This window comes from Molossus molossus, unplaced genomic scaffold (genome assembly GCF_014108415.1).
Source record: "Molossus molossus isolate mMolMol1 unplaced genomic scaffold, mMolMol1.p scaffold_m16_p_8, whole genome shotgun sequence".
NCBI classification, from domain to species: Eukaryota; Metazoa; Chordata; class Mammalia; order Chiroptera; family Molossidae; genus Molossus; species Molossus molossus.
In genome coordinates this window covers 87572105-87592866 of record NW_023425402.1, presented here as the reverse complement: position 1 = coordinate 87592866, position 20762 = coordinate 87572105, and the positions used below count along the sequence as shown (strand labels likewise).

At 34.3% G+C, this 20762-nt stretch overlaps 1 protein-coding gene across 10 annotated transcripts in view; it reads left to right on the top strand.

Moving 5' to 3' along the window:
• The window catches only part of AHI1 (Abelson helper integration site 1), a 187440-nt gene that overhangs the window by 76093 nt on the left and 90585 nt on the right, over positions 1 to 20762 (top strand). For all 10 annotated transcript variants that reach the window (XR_004957633.1, XR_004957634.1, XM_036248450.1 and 7 more), the window contains one exon: positions 6347 to 6464. Coding sequence is in view for 8 of the 10 variants with exons in the window: in XM_036248450.1 (XP_036104343.1) it covers positions 6347 to 6464 (118 nt within the window). In the remaining 2 variants the exon portion in view is untranslated. The remainder of the gene's footprint in view (positions 1 to 6346; positions 6465 to 20762) is intronic.

Here is a 20762-nt window from a genome sequence, read left to right as displayed (position 1 = left end):
TTAATCCATTTGACTTCTCTACAGTTATTAGTGCTATACTAGCCATTTACTAAAAAAGATAAAACCTGGTTCTTACCCTCATTATTACAGTCCGGTGGATAGTAATCAACAAAATAAATAAGTTCACTAAAGTGTTACCAGTGCTATGATAATAGAAGATATGGAATGTATTGGAGAACAAAAGGAGGGAGAGGTAAACTGAGTCTAAAAGGCTTTTCATACATGACAGGTATGTGAGCTAAAGCTGGAAAAAAGCGTTGACATCCACTAGGAAGGTAGAGCCAGAGGGGAAGCCCATTCCAGGAAATGAGAAGAGGAACAACCTGAGCTAAGTCAGAGACTTGGAACAACCTGGCACACTGGGGGACTATGTGCAGTTTGTTTATCCAGAGCATAGGAAATGGAGCGATAGGGTTGTAGAGCTAGATAATTGTATGGACTTTCCATCTAGAGGGACAATTGATAATAGTTTTTAGGCAGAAGTGTTACTCAGTAAAATTAGCCTTTTAGAAAAATCACCTGTTAGTGGTATCGAGGAATTAGAGATGAAGACAAGAGACAGAGAAACAAATCAGGAGACTATTGCAGTATTTGCAAATGGTAGGAAGGCCTGAACCAAAGTACTGACTGTGGAGGAGTGTGATCAGATGCCAGAGCATCTCATTGACTTAGAGACTGACCTTGAGTGTGAAGCATTCTAGGATAATTCCAATCTTTCTGGCTGGAACAACTAGGTGGATAGTGATAGCTTTCCTTGAGGAAGCAAAGAGTAGGGGAAATGTTAGTTCCGAACTTATTAATCAGAGGAGTTTTAGATTTAAGAAGTGTCAGCATATAAGGCAGGTGAAGCAGTGAAAACAAACATTGTTGCCCCAGGTAGCCAGTGAGGTTTGAAGGAACAAGAGAAGGTGGATGGATCTAGCAAAGGACACTGAAGCAATGGCAGGATAACTAACAATATGGTTTTCTAGAAACAGAGAGAGGACGGTGCTAGATATCTCAGGCCTGAGAGAAGTACTAAATTTGATCCTTTGAAGTCCAGGGCGACCTTGCCTTCCAGATTTAGTGTTCTAATGGAGAAAAGCTGTGTTGTAACTGGTTGAAATCAAACAGTTGAGATATATAGGTAGCAGTTGTGTGCTATTTTTTAAGGAGTTGAACTTTTAGTAAAGCTTAAGGAAATAATGGAATCATAGTGAGAATTTGAGGTCGTTTGCTATTGTTTTTGTATTAAAGTAGAAAGAACTATGTTTATAGCCCTTAGAGGAACAGTCCATAGAAAATTTGAAGTAGAATTTGGAAGATCTTTAAGGTTATTCCCAGGAAGAGATAGAGGGATTAGTCTTGAACAGGAGGGCACCTCTTCCTCTGACACTAGAAGAAAATAGGGAGGGGAGGTGCAAGAGGCATGTTCTTTCATGGGTTTGAAAATGAGGATTTCAGAGCATTGAAGACCACAGTTTTCCTGTTATGTAAGGAAATATACTGAGAAAAGAAAGGAAAGGTTTGGAGAAAACCACTGAGGCATGTTGGCTTTCACTAGTGTATATTTTTGGATATAAGGTTTGAAGCAGTACTAAATTTTAACTTTGAGCTTCATGCAGGGGATCATACTGATAATCTTTGAACCACCGGTCTTTGGTTTATATATTGAAGGCTCAGAAAATCTTGATTAAATATTACAAATAAAACTTAGTTATGAGTGATTCTAATTTGAATTCAGGTTTTGTTATCTGATGAAGTGGGGGGTCCCTTTCCCCATTGGGTGCTGGGGGTGGAGTCCTTACGCTATCTCAAGAAAAAGAATTTTCTGAGACTGCCACAGGAGAATGAGTGATTTTTGTTTGTGTGGAATTACATCCCTGGGTTTACAAAGTCCCATTTCTCTTAGTCCAGTCATAGAAGTGTAGCTGGGGATTCAATAAAGCTACAAGCAAAGCCAGTGTCCAGAGTTCTCTTTCCAGGTTGGAGCCAGGTCCAGTTCAGTATCAGGCCAGTTGCAGTCCATTTAGTCCATTGTGTGTGGGGTCTGCATGGCCATGGGCCATGTGGGTGAACACAAGGGGAGCCCCACAAATCTTCACACAAGTCGTAAGAGTCCCAAGCGCAATAAGAGCATAAGAGAGTGAACTCTTTTGTTCAGGGGATTAAATATCCCAAATTTTGAGCTCTTGCAGTGATCATACCCATTCTGGCCAATGACCTTTGTTCTTAGGTGTGACTGGCAACAAGCACCTTCCCTAGTCATCCCAACTTTACTGGTCATGTGTCTAAAACCCCTTTTTTACCCCAAGGAAATGTAAAATTATAGCTTCCTGGTAAAGCTGCCCAAATGACATGCCTGTAATAGCTGCCATTTGCTCCTTTCCTGTTATTAATAACTAGTTAATTACGATATTGGTTTTGGTTCATGTAGTATAATGAACTGATTTGGGGGAGATTTTCTGGCATCTTACCCCACTGTAAAAATTTATTTTATCAGTGTTTCTTTCTAAATCCTCATTTAATCATCCTGGCTTATAAGGGAAATATCTGGGGACCTAGAGATCATACTTTAATTTATCTTTGTGACATCACAGGCTACTCATTTCTTAGAATTTACTAACCTAGAAATCAGAGTACATAGTGAACTGCTTTTACAGTTTATAATAGGAGAATGTTAACACCCTGACTTTATATACTTTGAATCTCACTTTGGCTCAAGTTTTCCATTTCACTTGTAGTTTAATTTGTATAGCAGATGTGTAATGTGCAACAAAACATTTCCTGAGTATGTGATTTTTTTTGCCATCAGTAGTGTCTTCAGATTAAAGTATTATCTACATTGTTGTTTGGACTTGGTAGAAAAAATAAAACGCCATCTGGAGGAAGGGGGACAAATTTGTGAACATAAGTATATAGACAGTATTAGTATCTTTTCACTTATAATTTAAAACCAGTTTGAAGTTTCTTTGCAGTTTAAAACTTTAAAAATTCTACTTCAGGTGAATGTAGCATGTAACCTAAAGTCAGCTAAAATTATTAGACTTATAAGTGAAGAGGACCAAAGTTTTGCCACCCAAACTGTGCGTTTTGGGATATTGATTTTAAGCTGGTTAAGAAACAAAAAACTAAGAACCTTTGATAGTTCCCCTTTTCTGCTTAAGAGATGCCTATAGAAAAGCCTGATCCAGGAAGGAAATCTTAGCATATTCACAGCAGCATTAGATAGGAAGGATCAAACGGAGTCCTTATCCCCTCCCCAGCCCAGTCCATTGTTTCTGGGTCAAGCAGGAATTTGTTTGCCAACTGTGTTTTGCTCTTTTCAGCTACCTGTGAATTTTCGTTTTTCCCCATTTGCCTGCTTCCTTTCTCCTTTGTTTATAATGGCATGTAATACTCAACAGCCCAATGCCTCTTTGGATCTCATTCTTATGGCACCCTCAATATGCATTTCTATAATAAACTTTGGCTATTTTTCTCCTTTAATTTGATTAGTAGCCCCGTTAGAAGGACCTAGAAGGTAGGAAGAAAATTACCTTTTAGTCCCCACATAAGTATATATAAAATGAGTGTTGTAGCTCTCCTCAAGATTTTCAAATTTGATCACCAAAAGAGAAACTGTTAGCTTGCTTTACATTTTCAACATGAAAATTAACTCCCTCCTAGAGAATTAGTATTTGCATATTTTGCACAAAGGTGTTTATATCCTGAAAGAGTAGGCAAAACAGTTTTGTAATAATTTGGCAGAAGTTCAGGTGACTCTTTTCTTTTTCTCTATTATGAATTTCATTAAATTTGTATGCTTTTAGTTTGTCCCAATATGGAGGTAATAAACTGACTATGGCAGACTGTGGTTTTGCATGAAGCAAGCAGAAAAATGTGTTGTGAAAAGAGGGTAGATTGGTGTAGGGTAGACTATCTTAGCCAACCTTTCTGTTGTTGTAAAATTATTAAGCAATTCTTTTCCACAGCATGTATTTCAAAAATAGATATTGCTTCACTCTATTTAATGGTTATTATTACTTTTCTTCCTCTAAATGGAGTAGTGAATATGTGTAGGCTAACTTTGAAAATACATCAAGTTCTAATTTCAAATCACCATAATACTTAACAGTTACCTCAAACCTTAGAAATTGAATTATCTGCTTTATGTTGCCACTTAGCACTTCATGAACATTTGATAGTCTCTGAAGGTATGTGTCAAAAAAAAGCAGAATTATTAAAAAATGCTTTAGGAAGAACATATAATTGTAGATTATAGTTGGGTTTCTTTAACAGCATTTTATTTTAAAAGAGTGACATCTTTCTGTTTGAGTGGAGGAATTTAAATATCCTATTCTAGTTTTCCTGATGTTCTTTTCATTTTAGAAGACTGAATCGTGTGTGTGTGTGTGTGTGTGTGTGTGTGTGTGTGTCTGTCCCCAGAATACACCTGTTCTTTTGCACCAGATTTCAAAATGCATTGTTTGACATGTAGGATAAAAATTTTCAAGAACATGGAAGTAAAACTGAAAAATGATTCTAAAAAGAGAAGTGGACTAAAGAGTTAAGCGATAAATATATCATTTTGTGTACAGTACTTCCATTTAAAAGTGTGGTACTCTGAAAAATTCACTGCATCATCATACTGCATTACACATTTCAATTGTTCTTCTAGTAATTTTGGTAATAACTAGTATTTATATAGTACTTTATGATTTCCGTTTGCCAACATACATAAGATTTTTATTATCTCCATTTAAAGATGGAAATGAAGCTTAAAAATGTTAGATGATTTTATTGTTACCTTAGGTATGATATTAATATAAATAGTCAACATTAACTTGGTCAATGTTTGATAATGGCTCCTGATAGAATTTTTAAAAACTTTTTATTAGTAGTTTTTGTTTGTTTGTTTTTTTAGAGAGGGGGGGGGGAAGGGAGGAAGGGAGGGAGAGAGAGAAACATTGATTTGTTGTTCCACTTATTTATGCATTCATTGGTTGTTTCTTGTATGTGCCCTGACTAGGGATCCAACCCACAATCTTTTGGTATATGGGGCAACTTTCCAACCGACTGAGTTACCCAGTTGGGGCCTGATAGAATTTTTAAAGCTGAACAGTTCTTTTTTTAAGCACTGACGTGGTATTTGACCTCATCTAACTACTTTGGAAAATATTTTTCTTTTTTATAAGATGATATAACAGTTTAGGACCTTTAGGACTATATTATTATATGATTTTAATTAATTGATTTTTCACCAAGTGTGTAATAGCTCTTTGTCTCTAGAGAAAAGCTTAATTTAAGAAATACCATTTGCTATCACTGTTTGAAAGAAGAGAAGTGTTTACAAACAATGACTCAGGTGAAAAGCTTGTAACTGTAATCTGCTCATTAATGCAAAACATCAAAAGGGAATTTTAATTGCTTATACAGGGAGAGAGAGAAAAGGTAGCTATTTTCATATAAAACATTTATATATCATAAACTATCATTTAACATATTAATTTGTAGATTACTTTTTTTCAGTATATTAAAAATTCAAAGTTTCAGATTTTTCACAATTAGGTCACATTTTCTCGTGATTTTGAAAATGATAAAAATATAATGAATAATTTATTAATAATGAATGAAACTAGATCATCGCCAAAATTCTCTTACAAGATGAATTTACTAATAAACATTTAATACATTTTTATGAGCTATTCTTTATTTCTTATGATAGTTATAATAGAGTACTTTTATGCGTTTCATTTCTGTGAGACCATTGTACTCAGATAATTATAGGTTTTTTGTTTTATAAAACATTGTATTTCAGAAATATTGCTTGATCATTATTTTAATGCTTTTTTTAAATAGTGTCTTAAGAAAAGGGTTTGTGATGGCAGTGGTTAGGTTGCAGCTGTGTTATCTGTGTCACCATGATGCATATAAACATGAACATTACAGGTGTTTTCTGTGCAGGCTTTTTAAAGGAAGTACCCGCTACTTCACAAAATGCTAGAGAAATGTGGGTCTGAAACATTTTAACTCTTAATTGAAAGCTGTCAAGGAGTCACTTTTATTTTTTGCATTTCTTTGCATAACTTTTTAAGACCACTCTGTTTTACGTTATTAATAATAGTTCCATGATAAGCTAACTTGTTTTATTTAATAAGGCTGGTTTACTTCAATATAGTTATATTTTCACTACCATTTTTTTTGTCCTTGATAACAAACTATTCTGTTTTGTAAACTTTGAAAATCAAGCATATAAATCATTACCACTCGCTTTGACCTACCATGTGTCACAGCTTGCATCGTAAGCAAATCTTTCTCATTCAGTTTTTGCATCAGTAACCCAGGAAATTACGCGTGTGTTTCTCATTTGCCTTTCCTATTACAGGTCAACAAAAATCTCTCCTTTACTTCAACGTCAGTCTCCTCACAACTGACTAAGTTAAAACAGTCAAACATGCTGGACACTCCTCAGATTCTGCGTCCGTTTGGTTTCGCTCAGACTGGTGAGCCGCTTTCTTTGACTATTTTAAATATTCACGTGCTTTTATTTTTATTCATGAAAGTCATTTATTTTGTTTCAGAAATATAGCTCATAGCATTGTAATAGTCCATTTTCACACTTCAGTTATATTCTAGTATCTTTTTTCTTTAATGATCACTAAAGTTATTTCGAAATCAAATTTGAACTTGGGAACGTTAATAGTAGATACTCTCAACCTTTATTCCACTGAACAGATAAAAATTAAAAAAGCAAAACGTGTGAGTTTTAAACATGTATACTATTAAATCTGATTTAGCTTTCCTTAGGTAAAATAACCATAATTGATTTTATATGATATAATTTATTTCAAGGAAAGAAAGGTTAAATGTGTTTTGGCAGAAACAGGATCCAACCTGCCAGTGACATGATGTTTCTTTAAAGTTGGCAAATTAATGAAATATGCAAAGAAGCTAGTTGAAATGAATTATACAGTTACAAATTTTTAGGCTAATATTTTAAATTAATTTGAATAAGGTTTTCAAAGGACATAAAAGATAAAGCATTTATGTGAGAATGTGACTTTGGTGATTGAAAGATGATTGGCTATTTTTGTTCATTAACTATATTTTTTTACAGTATTTTGTGTATTACTGAATTCTTGTAAAAAATGAGACAACTGAGAACAACTAATTATCTTCAACAAAAATAATATGAAATTTTAGGTTGAAAGATTGATATAATTTACTTAGAAATTTGGGGACATTATTACTTTTCTACTTTGAAAGTGTAGTTTACATATGCAGGTTATTTTAATATTGCTTTATAAATTACATATTATGGTGGGAAAATACTTGGATCAGGAATTCTTATATTCACTCCTGGCTGTGCCTTTTATTATAACTTATTACCTGTGAACCTAAGAATATTCATTTGGAAACTAGAAATGATGTTTACATTATATTCTGTTGAAGTTCAAATCACAAAGCACATATGAAAACACTTTGTAAGCATAAGATACTATGCGAATATAACATACTTAAATTGTGCACATGATGAGTATGTGTACACTAGCTTTGAAAATACTTTGAGTTCTAATTTCAAATCATTATAATACTTAATTTATCCCAAACGTTAGAAATTTGAAATTTCTGTTACAGATGTCTGCCAGAAGTTGGTGTAAAGTGTTGGTCGTTCTTATATATAGTGGAGGGCACACCATGTGCTCTCCCTTTAGGCTTTTACTCTCTGCACCCTAAATAGATACTTGGTTTGCCTTTAGACCATGTCATTTTCATGACTAGTGAGGGAATCTATCTCCATCGTCTTTCTCCTGAGATTTTAAATTCTGGGAACAAATTTTTCATTCCACACTTTAGGATTAAGGCATAAACAGAAATGTTTGGTTGAGTTAATACATTAAAATTCATTTAAGTAGTGTCTTAAATTTGTCAGCCAACAAGATGTAGATGGTAGATAAAAAATTCTTCCTTTTCTCTAAAGGGAAAGAGATGAGAGGATAGATAATAAGGCCTTTGAAATGGAAGAGGGATTACCAGTGAGACAGATAAAGAATAAAGAAAATGAATAAAAGGAAAACTGGGTATGATAAAGGCAAGCCTAACAAACTTCACTGTTGTACACAGGTTGAGCTCTGTTTGCCCTGAGTTTTCTTTAGCCAAATAGACCTTGTGTTGGTGTATTTATATCATGCATGTTCCTCCATGTGTCCACTATCTCAGAAGCATTACCATTAAGCCATATTATATACATGATTACACTGCTTCACTTGATTTTGTTTTGTTTGTTTGTTTATTTTTAATCCTCACCTGAGGATATTTTTCTATTTATCTTCAAATAGAGTGGGAGGAAGCGAAAGGGAGAGAGAGAGAAACATCAATATGAGAGAGACCCATCAACTGGTTTCCTCTCGCATGACCTGGACCAGGGCCAGGGACAAACCACAATCGAGGCACGTGCCTTTGGACAGAATCGAACCCAGGATTTATTGATCCATGGGCTGACGCTCTGCCACTGAGCCAAACCGACCAGGCCTGATTTTTAGTTATTTTGCCTGACCTTGTTTTAAGGCATAGCTTTCCTTTAAAATTTATTGAGAGATCACCGTATAGAAAAGTTATAAAAGTAGAATATGTAGTTTGTTGCAAAATGGCCAAATTAATCCATTTTATTCACTAAGAAGCCAATCTTATTGGAAAAATTTTCCACACTAGGAGAAATAGGTGAACTAGTTTCTATAACTAGCTCCATTTCTAAATGACTAGAGTGTTGAAAAGTTCATTCAGGCCTCAGTTTTCTTATCCCTACAGGTAAATAAGGGCTCTGAATTTTGTGAGTTTTTGTCTTTAATATTCTGTGATTCTATTTAGTAATTAAACCAGTTTTAGAAGGGGATAAATAGGTAAAGTGTTCTTGACAATACATATAATCTATTAGAATCTGAAATATAGGACCACAAAAACAAATAATGTAGATAGATTTTCAGTAAGATTTTTATTTTTGAACATCCTATCTAAATAAATATTCAAGTGATATCTGTAGAAGTTTGGCTTTGTACAGTATAAAGAAAAGCTATTTAGCTATTTACACAGAGTTAGTCAATATGGGCTCCCTATCCATCATGCTAGGTAAAGGTTTAAGAGCAGGGGTTGATTTGATATGTGTGTGTGTGCGCGCGCGCGTGTGCTATAAAGAAGGCGGGTTTATGGTCTACAGTCTGTTGTAACTTCTATTGCCCTTATTCAGGGTGAGTTCTGGATAATGGAGATTGCTAATAAAGTATTTCCTTCATTCTTTGGTTTTGTATTCTCCAGAGTTTCAAGAATACTACTTTTCATTCTAAAATTATTTTAAGTGGCTACTTTGTTAAGGTACTCATCTAAGGATATGGACTAAGTATTACAGTCTCTGCTCTCAAGAGCTTACAGTCTGGCTGGGGAGATGAGCATGCAGCAAATTATTTCAGAGCGAGATAAATTCTGAAATCACGGTATAAATAAAATGTCACTGAATAAAAAGGGATAGAGCAGCGAAGAAGTTTCTCAGACTTTACATGTCCAAACAGAACTCTTGATTTCCTGTCCCAAAAATCCTTCATTTCCACTTCCCCTGCCAGGTACCAAGTCTTCCCAATACCAGCACATTTAACCAGTTGTTTAGGTAAAACTAGGAGCCATTCCCGATTCCTCCTCTTTTTTCCACTTCTCCACTTCCACTTAGATTATGTGACTACCCTGCTTAAAACTCTTCAATGGCTATCACAATTAGAATGGGTTCCAGAGTCGTTACCCTGTCTTACAAAACCTTCTGTGATCTTGGCTTTGTCTCACCATAGGCCTCATCAGCAAATGGGGCTTCAGGAGAGCCATGAAGCGAAGAAACAGGTAACCAAACACACACGCCTGGGAGAGAGCTTGGCATAGCTGGGGGATGGTTTGAGTCTTAGTTTAGCTGGAGGAAATGGTGAGATGGATGTGTTAGGAAAAACTGTGTCTGCAAAGGTAGATTGGGATCAAATTGTGCCCTACTGAGGAATTCACATTTTATTTTCTAATGTAATAGAGCTATCCAAAGGTATGAGTATGAAAGAGATGATAAAATGTGTTTTTTAAAAAAATACAGCTGGTGCGTTGGCTGGGTTGCTTGGTTGGAGCAATTGTCCTGTGCACCAAAAAGGTTGTGGGTTTGATTCCCAGTCAGGGCACATACCTAGGTTGTGGGTTCGATCCCAGGTGGGGGTGCACAGGAGAGGCAGCTGATCAATGTTTTTCTCTCACATCAGTGTTTCTCTCTCCTTTCCTCTCTCTCTCAAATCAATTTTTGAAAACATATCCTTGGGTGAGGATATGAAGAAAATACAGCCCGTGTCCGAATGACAGATGGGTTAGAGAGAAAAAAGTCTGAATACAACTCTTTTGAGATACTTTAGGAACTGTTCATTAGGCTGTCACTCTATCTTCTTAATTAGAATATAATAAAGCAATTAATCCTATTAAAATTAAAGCTATAAATCTTTCCTAAGTAGTTTGTATAAGATTTTACATGAAATTGTAGTTTGTAGCTCATAAGGAGTCACCATGTAGTGAACATGCTATATACTGCATCTCAGAAACTGTTTTTATACTTCCTCAGTATAATGAAGAAGATCTCTAAACAATAACAGCAACTTGTGTTCGGATAAAAAAAAAATTATAAAGTGCTCTCATATATATCCTCCTTTGATCCTCAACAAAACTGCTCTATGAGAAGTAAGGTAACTATTAAAATCATAAGGAGTGAAATCTTTTTAGAGCTTCTAGGATTTTGGAACTTTTGCTCTTCAGTTCCTTTACAGTGGAACTGAGAAGCAATGGGGCTGACTTGTGAGATTTCACCTAGCTAGTGGCAGTCGTGTCTAAAGCAGGATCTCCTCCCTCCTAGCTCAGGACTCCTTCTTACCACACCCAACTGCCTATTTCTAGAGAAGGGCACAAGTGCAGAAGGTCAAGTGACTGCCTGCTTAAGACCCTCAGTGAGACTGTGCCTGGAGCCACTCCTTCATCTCTGGTCCATGGTCCTCCCACTCTACCAAGAGGTCCCCCTGGCTGTAGGTGTTATCATTGTGACTAGCATTAGAGGTCTGTGATGTATGCAAAGTAATAATCTGAACAGTACTATCTATTTGGAATAGGTATAGTTGCTAAAACTGAGGGGTCACAGAGGTATTTTCTGAGATTAATGAACTTTTTTATTTTTTGGCCTTTAAATAAAATGTTATGTTTGCAAGTTATTAGATATATATTTTTTTAAGATTGGTTCTAGTGAAGCTGTGGTATTCAGTGTTCAGTTAATCAAGAAGTTCTCTGCAGAGAAATTTTGTTCGGTGACAGTTTGTCAAAATATCAGAACCCATTCAGTCATCTCAGGAGTTCTTATTATAGAAGTAAATTTTAAAATGTGAATTGTTCAGTTAAAAAATAAAATTAATCAAAGAAGAGGGGGTGAAAATTAGCTGGCAGTGGGGTAATTATATCATCTTTGCGTGTTTGTATTTGAGAGACAGCATGTTTCAGTTTTACAAACTTGGTATATCTTTTCACAGCATTGTGCTAAATTCACTTCATATTTAATAAATGAGTCATACAGAATGAAATGAATCATTTCACTAATATGACTTTATTAATATAATCTTTATATCATCTTTTTAATTGTGGAATTGGAGTTTGATGGGGGATGTAGAGTATAACATGGTTTTTAAAAACAACCAGTAGCTTCTCTGTCTTCATTTGTTTTTCTTGCAATAAACAAATATAACTTGATAGCAAGTCATAAATCTAACTTTTTACCATATCCTAATTGGTTAAGATATGTGATTTAAGCAATATCATAATATCATTCTGATGACTTCATATTGGTTAAGAGATTTGTCAAATTAACTTTCATGCTTTTACATTTTGAGTATCATTTAAAGAGCTATATTTTTCCATTTACTTTGCATGTCTGGCAAGTATACATTTATTCCCTTAACCAGAAATAAAAAAAATTAAAGTTAACTCTTAAAATTAGGAGCTATATTTCCAGTTAAATTTTATTTTTATTGTTTTCAAGATTTCAGTATTTCTTAGGGTTTAACTTTTTTATAAAGAAATGCAAAATTTTTAAAATAGTGTAACAGAAATGTAAAAGGTATCCTAAGTCATAATTTCACCAGAGATTCTGTGATTATAACCTGATAGAAGGTAAATTACAAATAAGCTGGAAGCAAGATGATTCTTGTATTTCAAAAGGAGGTAAAAAAACATTTTGGCAAAAATTAGGAATTAGAATAACTCTCAATAAACACAGTTGATGTTAAAAGGGGGTTTCCATTTTAAGGAAGGTAAAATGAACTTCAAAGAACTTTCCCATCGCATCAGAATTGGCACAGTGTTCTGTTAGTATTACTTAATGAACTTTAAACTGTTAATTTAAAAAAGATGTTTTATTGAATTCTGATTTCAAACTTCCAGAAATCCAGGATGTAAGTTTAGGTGGTGGGATGGGTGAAAATAATTAATTCATTATGGTAGAGATAATCTGCTTAATACAGAATTAACTGATTTTCTGTAGAAAAATCTCCTTAAATGTATTTTATGGTACTATAAAGAATAATGTTTTTATTTCACAAGTTTTAAAAGCATAATGTGAATTCAGGATATGTGCATTATGGTGGAAAAATCTGTGGACCTGGGGTCAGAAGGCCAGTAGGGTTGGGCCTGAGCCCTAGTCAGCTACTATCTTGGGTAGTTGGTTGGCTTTATCTCACCAGGCATGTCTCTGTTTTCTACTTCTTAGGAATTTCCTGCTTCATAGAATCATGGGGATCAGAAAACTATTTGAAATGCATATGATATTGTGAGACTAGACAACATGAGATTTTATAGGAGATTCTAATTTGTTTTTTAAGTTTGAAATTATGCAGTTTGCGTTGTGCCCAATGAAACGGAGGAAATCTTGTTCAAGACATGATTTAATAAAATGTGTTAAGTGATTATTATAGAAAAAAGGATATGTCAGAGAGGCAAATAATGGACATAGAATTTTTAGAAGCATGCCAAAAAAGACATTAAGATGAAGTAATTTTAAGAGGAAAGTTTTCAAACAAGCATCTCAAACTTTAAATAATCCACTAGAACCCATTTAACTTGTGAAACTTTGGCTGTCCACATAAATGCCAGTCATCGCAAAAACCCTGAAGGTAGGACTATTTTCGTATTTGGAATTTCCTGGACACTGAGCAAAAGACCTTGATCATATGGATTTGTTTCCCTTAACATCTGACTATTTTATCTTCCCCTTCCACAAAGACAAGAGGTCTCATTTGTTCGATTTGTGTGTGTGTGTCATTCCTAATTGGATTCTCCAAAATTGATATTTGTTCAATTAAATGTATAAGGTACCGTTATAGTAACTAGTATCAATATTTTACTCAGAATTCTTCAGTGATCTGGGTTAATTCACTTATTAAAGTGAATTTTACCCTCACTTGGAGTAAAAGCCTCACTTGGAGTAAAAGTACTGAATAATGTCATATGAATTAATGAAGTGTTTTTAGCCTTATTAATAAAGTATATTATACAAATTTATTATTTCCTAATTTAAAAATCATTTTTATCAACTCTGTCAAATATTAATATACTTAATGAATGGTTCTTCATGCACAGGGATACGCATTTAGTATTAATGTCCCCATTGAGATATTGAATTTCTAATACTCTCTGAAGAGAGACTATGAATGCAAACTTATTTAAATCTGCTGTTTTGAATGAGCTTAAATTTGCTATTTCCTAGCCATTTATTTTGGAAGAAGCTATTTTTTATTATATTTATATGATGTATATAGTTCCAGCCTTAAAATTTTCAGCCCTTTTCCCCTGTTAGCACTGGAAACTTACTTGAAGCTGTTCTTTTTGAGTCACATTTCTGTGTGTGTATGTTTAGTTTATGAACCTACTAAATTTAGTTGTGAAACCATATATTAGCATTTTCCCAGAGGATTCATTTTAAAAGTGAAGTGATTAGCCTGACCTGTGTGGCCCAGTGGATTGAGCATCATCCCATGGATTTAGAGGTCCCGGTTTCATTTCCCGTCAGGGCACATGCCTTGGTTGTGGGCCCGGTTCCCAGTAGGGGGCATGCAAGAGGCAGCCGATCAATGATGTTTCTCTCACATCTATATCGTATATCTCCCTTCCTCTCTCTAGGAAAATCAATAAAAACATTAAAAAAATAAGTAAAAATAAAAGTGAAGTAATTATATTCAGTGTAAATAAGGAAAAAAATAACTAAAAACTATATAATTTAATGTGAGCATAACCAAAGTACATGCCAGATTATTGAATTTATATTTTACAGATATTCTGATGTTTACCTTTTCAGTTGATGTTTTAACAACTTCTTAATTTGTTTTTTATATATTTTGAAAATTTACAGAAATTATTTACATATAGCATCTTATTTAAAAAAGGTCAAATGTAAAATTTTTGAGAGTTCAGGCAAAATTTAACACAGCTATTTTTGGATAGATGACTTTGAAGTATGAAATCTAACCATAGTAACGATATTCATCCTCAAACTTGTGTAGCAAGGTAGGTAAGCTAACCAATTTTTGCCTTATGTGACAGAAATGTAATCATTGGCATGAGTGAACTTAAGTTTCCTGAAGGAAGCTTCTGTATTTTACTCTTCTGTCTTATTTCTGATGATGGCATTACCATTCTTTCAGGCAGAAACTGGATGCATCTTTGACCCCTCGTTTTCATTTTCTTTTATAAACTAGTCAGTCTCAGAATACTATAATTTCTTTATTTTGAATTTCTTCACCAACTCATTTAATCTTTATGGTTTCCTTCTTGTTCTGTTTGTTCCTGTTCTCTAGCACCAGAGTTTTGTGGATGTCATTACATCTTTCTAGATCTCAAAGTAAAGTTCTTTTCTCTGAATTGATGTTTCTTCTGTGTTCGGTTTTCTCATCTGTTTATGTATCCTTTTTTTTTTTTCCTTTCATGCCAATGGACTTTTTCTCTATTTCTGATGATCTTTGGCATCTGTTTTTTTTTTTGTTTTTTTTTAATGAAGGACAAGGTACCAATATGGTGTCCCTCTTTTGTTGTGCAAATAGCTCTATAATCTCACTATTTTGTTCACCTTACCAGGAAGTCTGTTGAGAACTTTGTATATGTGGCTAAGACCTATTAACTGGCAGCTTATATTTAAGGTAAACAGGCAAGATAAATGAGCCAGGCTGTCTGACTACGTGTCAGAATGAGAATAAGTGAGACAACAGTAGCCACTCTGGAAGTCTTTACTCTTCCCAAGTGCTTTGTTCAATATTATTCTTAGAGACACTTCTGCTGATTTTTGTTTTTTTAATCTGGGGTGAATGTTCAACAGCATTAATTTTATATGGAATCTGCATCTTGTTTGGTTTAAGTGTTTTTTTTATATACGAACCTTCAATCATTTTTCCTGGGGTTTGTTTTATTTTACCATCTACAAAAAGTGCTCAGTCTGTGTTCACAGGCTCTCTGAGTTTCACTGTCAGATAGATTCTGTATGTACTGTAAGGAATCGGGGGGCGCCGCCGAATAAAACAGAGAAGAGACCCCGATTCCTTACATGTACTGTAGCCTAACTTAATATTTTCAGAGCTGTTTTGAATAGCTTTTCATCTTTCATAAATTTGTTCCAGTCTCTAATCTGTTTTTTTTTCCAGCTCACCAGTGACTTTTATATTGCAAATTCCAATAGTCAATTCTTTTTGTCCTTATCTTACTTGACTTATCAGCAGCATTTGACACATTTGATCACTTCTTAATTCACTGGTTTCTAGGACACCACATTCTCAGTTTTCCTATCTCCTTAGCCACCACTACTATGTTTTTTTCCTTTCAGGCTTGTTTTGTATTGGTTTCAGGTGTAGTACTACTTAGTGGTTAGAAAATCATATTTGCAAAGTATTCCCCTCGATATTTCCAGTACCCCAACTGGCACCCTACATAGCTATAATATAATATTGAAGATTTCATAGTTCATCATCATAATTGTGCAGATATATTAAAAAGCAGTATTAACTTGAATAGGGACTCTAAAAGTTTTTTTTTTTTTTTTTTTTTTTTTTGGTATTTAAATCAATATACTTAGCCAAGCAATTGGAGACACCTGAATTTAGATCCAGATTCTGTTACTTATGCTATGACCTGGAGCAAGTCATTTCATCTTAGTGGCGTGTCATTTGAAAATAGAAGATACGAAAGTGTTTACTGCAAGTGAAAGTTTTCAGATACCTACTTATGTTTGACTTATAATGCAATAAGAATTATAGATAATATCTTTAAGTATATTCAGAACTATTTTAATTATTCAACCTTTTTATTTTAAATTTATTCAACTTCCCACTTAATTAAGAAAAAAAGATCACTATGTTCTTAGAATTAAACTTAGTGAATGTCTTATGTTAATATCCATATTCCTCTGGTACATATGTATTTTTCCCAAAATACAAGGTCTTGGCATACTGATTAAATAGTTCCATGACAATAGTGGTTTTTATAATATGTTTCTAAAGTAGAAGACTTCGAAGGTTTTAACTTCTTTATCAGAACATTATTTATTTATATCATGGTGAAAGTAGTGAATGTTTTGAATTTACTGCTATGCCTACAGGATAAAATGAAACTGTCAGTAATCAAAGGTGAGGGTTGAAGGAAGAATTACAGTAACTCTCCAAGGCTACAACAGGTAGGGTGAGAGAGCAGGTTGTAAAACGGCTAAATTGCTTTGACCAGGCACACCTTCATTGTTTGTTTTTATAGTATGAGAATATGATCACATTAAGTATTGTTGAATATTAACCATATGATGCATTTTATTATTTTTATAATCTCAAACTGAAATTGGCAACTTTTTAATCTTTAAGGCAATTTGGCATATAAAATATTAGTGTAGGGTTTTTAAAGTAGATATTTTCATAATTTTTTTCTGATAATAAACTTAATAATATATGGTCTTAAAGAAAATGAGTTTTCCAAATGAATATCCAGTTACTAAATATTATGATTACTTTTAGTTTGTCACTATTATAAAGAATACATCTGTATATCAAAATGTTGACCACATTTTTTATAATGAAATATATTTTAATTCATGTTTAAAATAAAAGGTCAAATTTATTCCATATTAGTCACATATTCTCATTCTTTCCCTTTATATACCTGCACATTAACATTTTGCATACTTCAAATCACTGTCCATTTCAGCCTTTATGTTCTATGATTCTGTGAAAAGTGATGAATTTTAAAAACTAGAAATAATTTTTATATATTAATTTTGCTTGGGGTGGGCACTGCTTAGAACCAGAAGGCAACCCTAATGTTTCCTCCCCTGATCAAGGGGGAAAATGAAATGCCATTTATATCATAAAAATAGTAATCTTTTTCTTTGTAAATTCCTGTGTCCCAAAATAACTTTTAAAAAATTAAATCTAGCCCAGCCAGTGTGGCTCAGTGGTTGAGCATCGACCCATGCACCAAGAGGTCGCCAGTTTCTATTCACAGTCAGGACACATGCCCAGGTTGTGGGCCAAATCATCAGTGAGGGGCATGCAGGAGGTGGCCAGTCGATTTTCTTTCTCATCGATGTTTTTGTCTCTCTCCCTCTTCCTTACTCTTTCTCTCTAAAATCAATAAAGAAAAAAAATTAAATCTGTAACAAGAAACACTTCAATTTTTAAACATTTTGCTTTGTGTCTACTAAAGGCCCTAAAATACAGAGGACGACCCTGGAAATTCAGAGGAAAAGGGCCATCTAAATTGGGTTTTCTTTTTGTCTTACTCAGTTAGGTTATACTTTTCTAAAACTACTCAGAATAACCCTTAGGTTTCCCTGAGACTAGCTAAGTGCATACTTTTGCATTTTGTGGTTTAGTCAGTTTGGTCTGAATAGTAAGCAGTCTGTGATATCATAGAATTTACTGGTAATGTTTTCTGGAAATGAATATCCATCACTCACTGAAAATGTCAACTAATGATAGAAATTAGGTTTAGGAACCAGACCTGTAGTGATGATAGAGATGGCTAGGTAATGTTGATTTGTATCTTCCAGAATTTTAAATGTGTGTTTTCAGGAAGCTTCCGTGAATGAAAATGTAAAGAATCTATCTCTGTATTTTTCTTAGCAGTTTGCCTATGAGTTTGAGAGCAAAGTTGGTTAAAAATATGAAAACTAAAAAAATGAGTAAATGGAATGACTGGTCATTTTTTCTTAACTTATCTTTATTGTTGAATGTATTACAGATGTTCCCCCTTTTTTTCCCCATTGACCCCCTCCTCCCCAATCCCGCCCCCTCCTGCCTTCCCCACACTATTGTCGGTGTCTATTGGTTATGCATATATGCATAGAAGTTCTTTGGTTTATCTCATTTTAAAAATAATTTCAGAGGTTTTTGCATTGTAAATGTTCATTAAATAAAAGGTAGAACATTGTTCTAATTTCAGGCAATTTACTTTTTTTCCCAACCTTCTCCACTATAAAAACATTCAACTATAATAGTATAGGAAGTAAAAACAGAATGATTTTTGACTAATATTTAGTTTCTTTTTTTAAGAAGATCCCCAAATACTGTATGTTAGTGGAAGCTATTACCCAATTTAAAAAATAAAAATCATTTTATACTTATCAAAAATTAATTCATACAGTTCATCCAATGTTTATGGAGAATGTACTATCTGATAGTGACTTGGCCAAGCCTTGGAGAAATGGAAGATGAAAAACTACCCTTAGAAGTCCTCCCAGGCTAGTTGAAGATTTAGCAGGCATAAAACACAGCACAGAGAAAGGAAATAGTCTGATTAAATATATTATCCTTATAAAATGTACTTAGTTTCATGGCGCCTACTCAGAATTCTTTGTTGTCTGTATATTACAGAGCAATATTGTCCATTTAGGACTCCTCCAAATGATAGTTTAGGACTAGGAATTTGGGTTTTGTTGCAGGTTGATGTGTCACGAGTCATGTAATAGTCTTAGTTATTATGCTACATGCTTCAAACTTGCCTCCCAGGGTTTTTCTGATATTCTGGGAATGAATGAATAATTATAAAGTACTCAGTTTCTTTCATATTGATGTGTGAGTGACTGTGTGTGTGTGTGTGTGTGTATACTTACCCTTCTTTTGAAAGGAATTAAGTATTTTACATCTCACAACAGGTTTTTTATTTTGGCCAATTCAGAATCAACAAAGTTGCGAGGGGGGTGGGTGCTTTAGGGAGGTTGTCTCTTGTCTTTCTTTTTTTTCTTTTATTTTTGTAGTAACATTTTGAAGCTTGATATGTAATGTCATCTCTCTCTTTTTAATCCGTGTATTTTCAAGAGAAGACTTAATAAAGAGTTGAAAGTAAAACACTTTAAAAACCCATGTTGCCCTGGCTTGTTTGGCTCAGCGGTTAGAGCATCGGCTTGTGGTCCAGAGAGACCCAGGTTTGGTTCCCGCTAAGGGCATGTACCTCGGTTGCAGTTTGTCCCCGGCCCTGGTTGGTCGTGCGGGTGGCAGCCACACAATGTGTCCCTTTCACGTCGATGTTTCTCTCTCTCTCTCTTCCTCTCTCTCCCTCCCACTCTATCTGAACAAAAAAATGAAAAAATGTATTCAGGTAAGGATAAAAAATGAAAAAAGAAATAGAGGAGGATATAAAGTGGAAGCATATACCTTGTTCATGGATTAGAAGAATTAACATTATTAAAATGTTCATACAGCCCAAAGCAATCTATAGATTCTATGCAATCCCTATTAAAATACCAATGACAAATTTCATGGAACTAGAACATACACTCCAAAAGTTTATATGGAATCAAAAAAGACCCCGAGTAGCCACAGCAATCTTCGAAAAGAAGAACAAAGTAGGAGGGATTACAATACTAGATATCAGGTTATACTACAAAGCCCTTGTAATCAAAACAGTCTGGTACTGGCAGAAGAACAGGTGTATAGATCAATGGAACAGAACAGAGAACCCAGAAATTGACCCAAGACCATTATGCTCAATTATTATTTGACAAAGGTGGCAAGAGCATGCAATGGAGTAAAGACAGCCTCTTTAATAAATGGTGTTGGGAAAATTGGACAACTCCATGCAAAAAAAAGAAAGAAAGAAAATAGATCACCAACTTACACCATACACAAGAATAAACTCAAAATGAATAAAAGATTTAAACGTGACTCATGAATCTATAAAAATTCTAGAAGAAAACATTGGCAACAAAATTTCACATATCACATGCAGCAAAATTTTCACTGATACAATGCCTAAGGCAAGAAAAACAAAGGAAAAAATTAATACATGGGAGTACATCAAGCTGAAAAGCTTCTGCACAGCAAAAGAAACAACCATCAAAATGGAAAGGGAACCCACTATGTGGGAGAGCATAATTGCCAACCATACGTTGAATATGGGGTTAATTTCCAAAATATATAGAGTACTCCTACAGCTCAACAGAAGGAAGACAAAGAACCCAATTAAAAAATGGGCAGAGGAGTTGAATAGACACCTCTCCAAACAGGACATACAAATGGCCAAGAGACATATGAAAAAATGCTCAACATCACTAATCATCAGAGAGATACAAATTAAAACAACTATGAGGTATCACCTCACACCTGCCAGAATGGCTGCCATCAACAAATCATCAAACAACAAGTACTGGTGAGGGTGTGGGAAAAAGGGGACTCTAGTACACTGTTGGTGGGAATGCAGACTGGTGCAGCCACTATGGAAAACAATATGTTTCC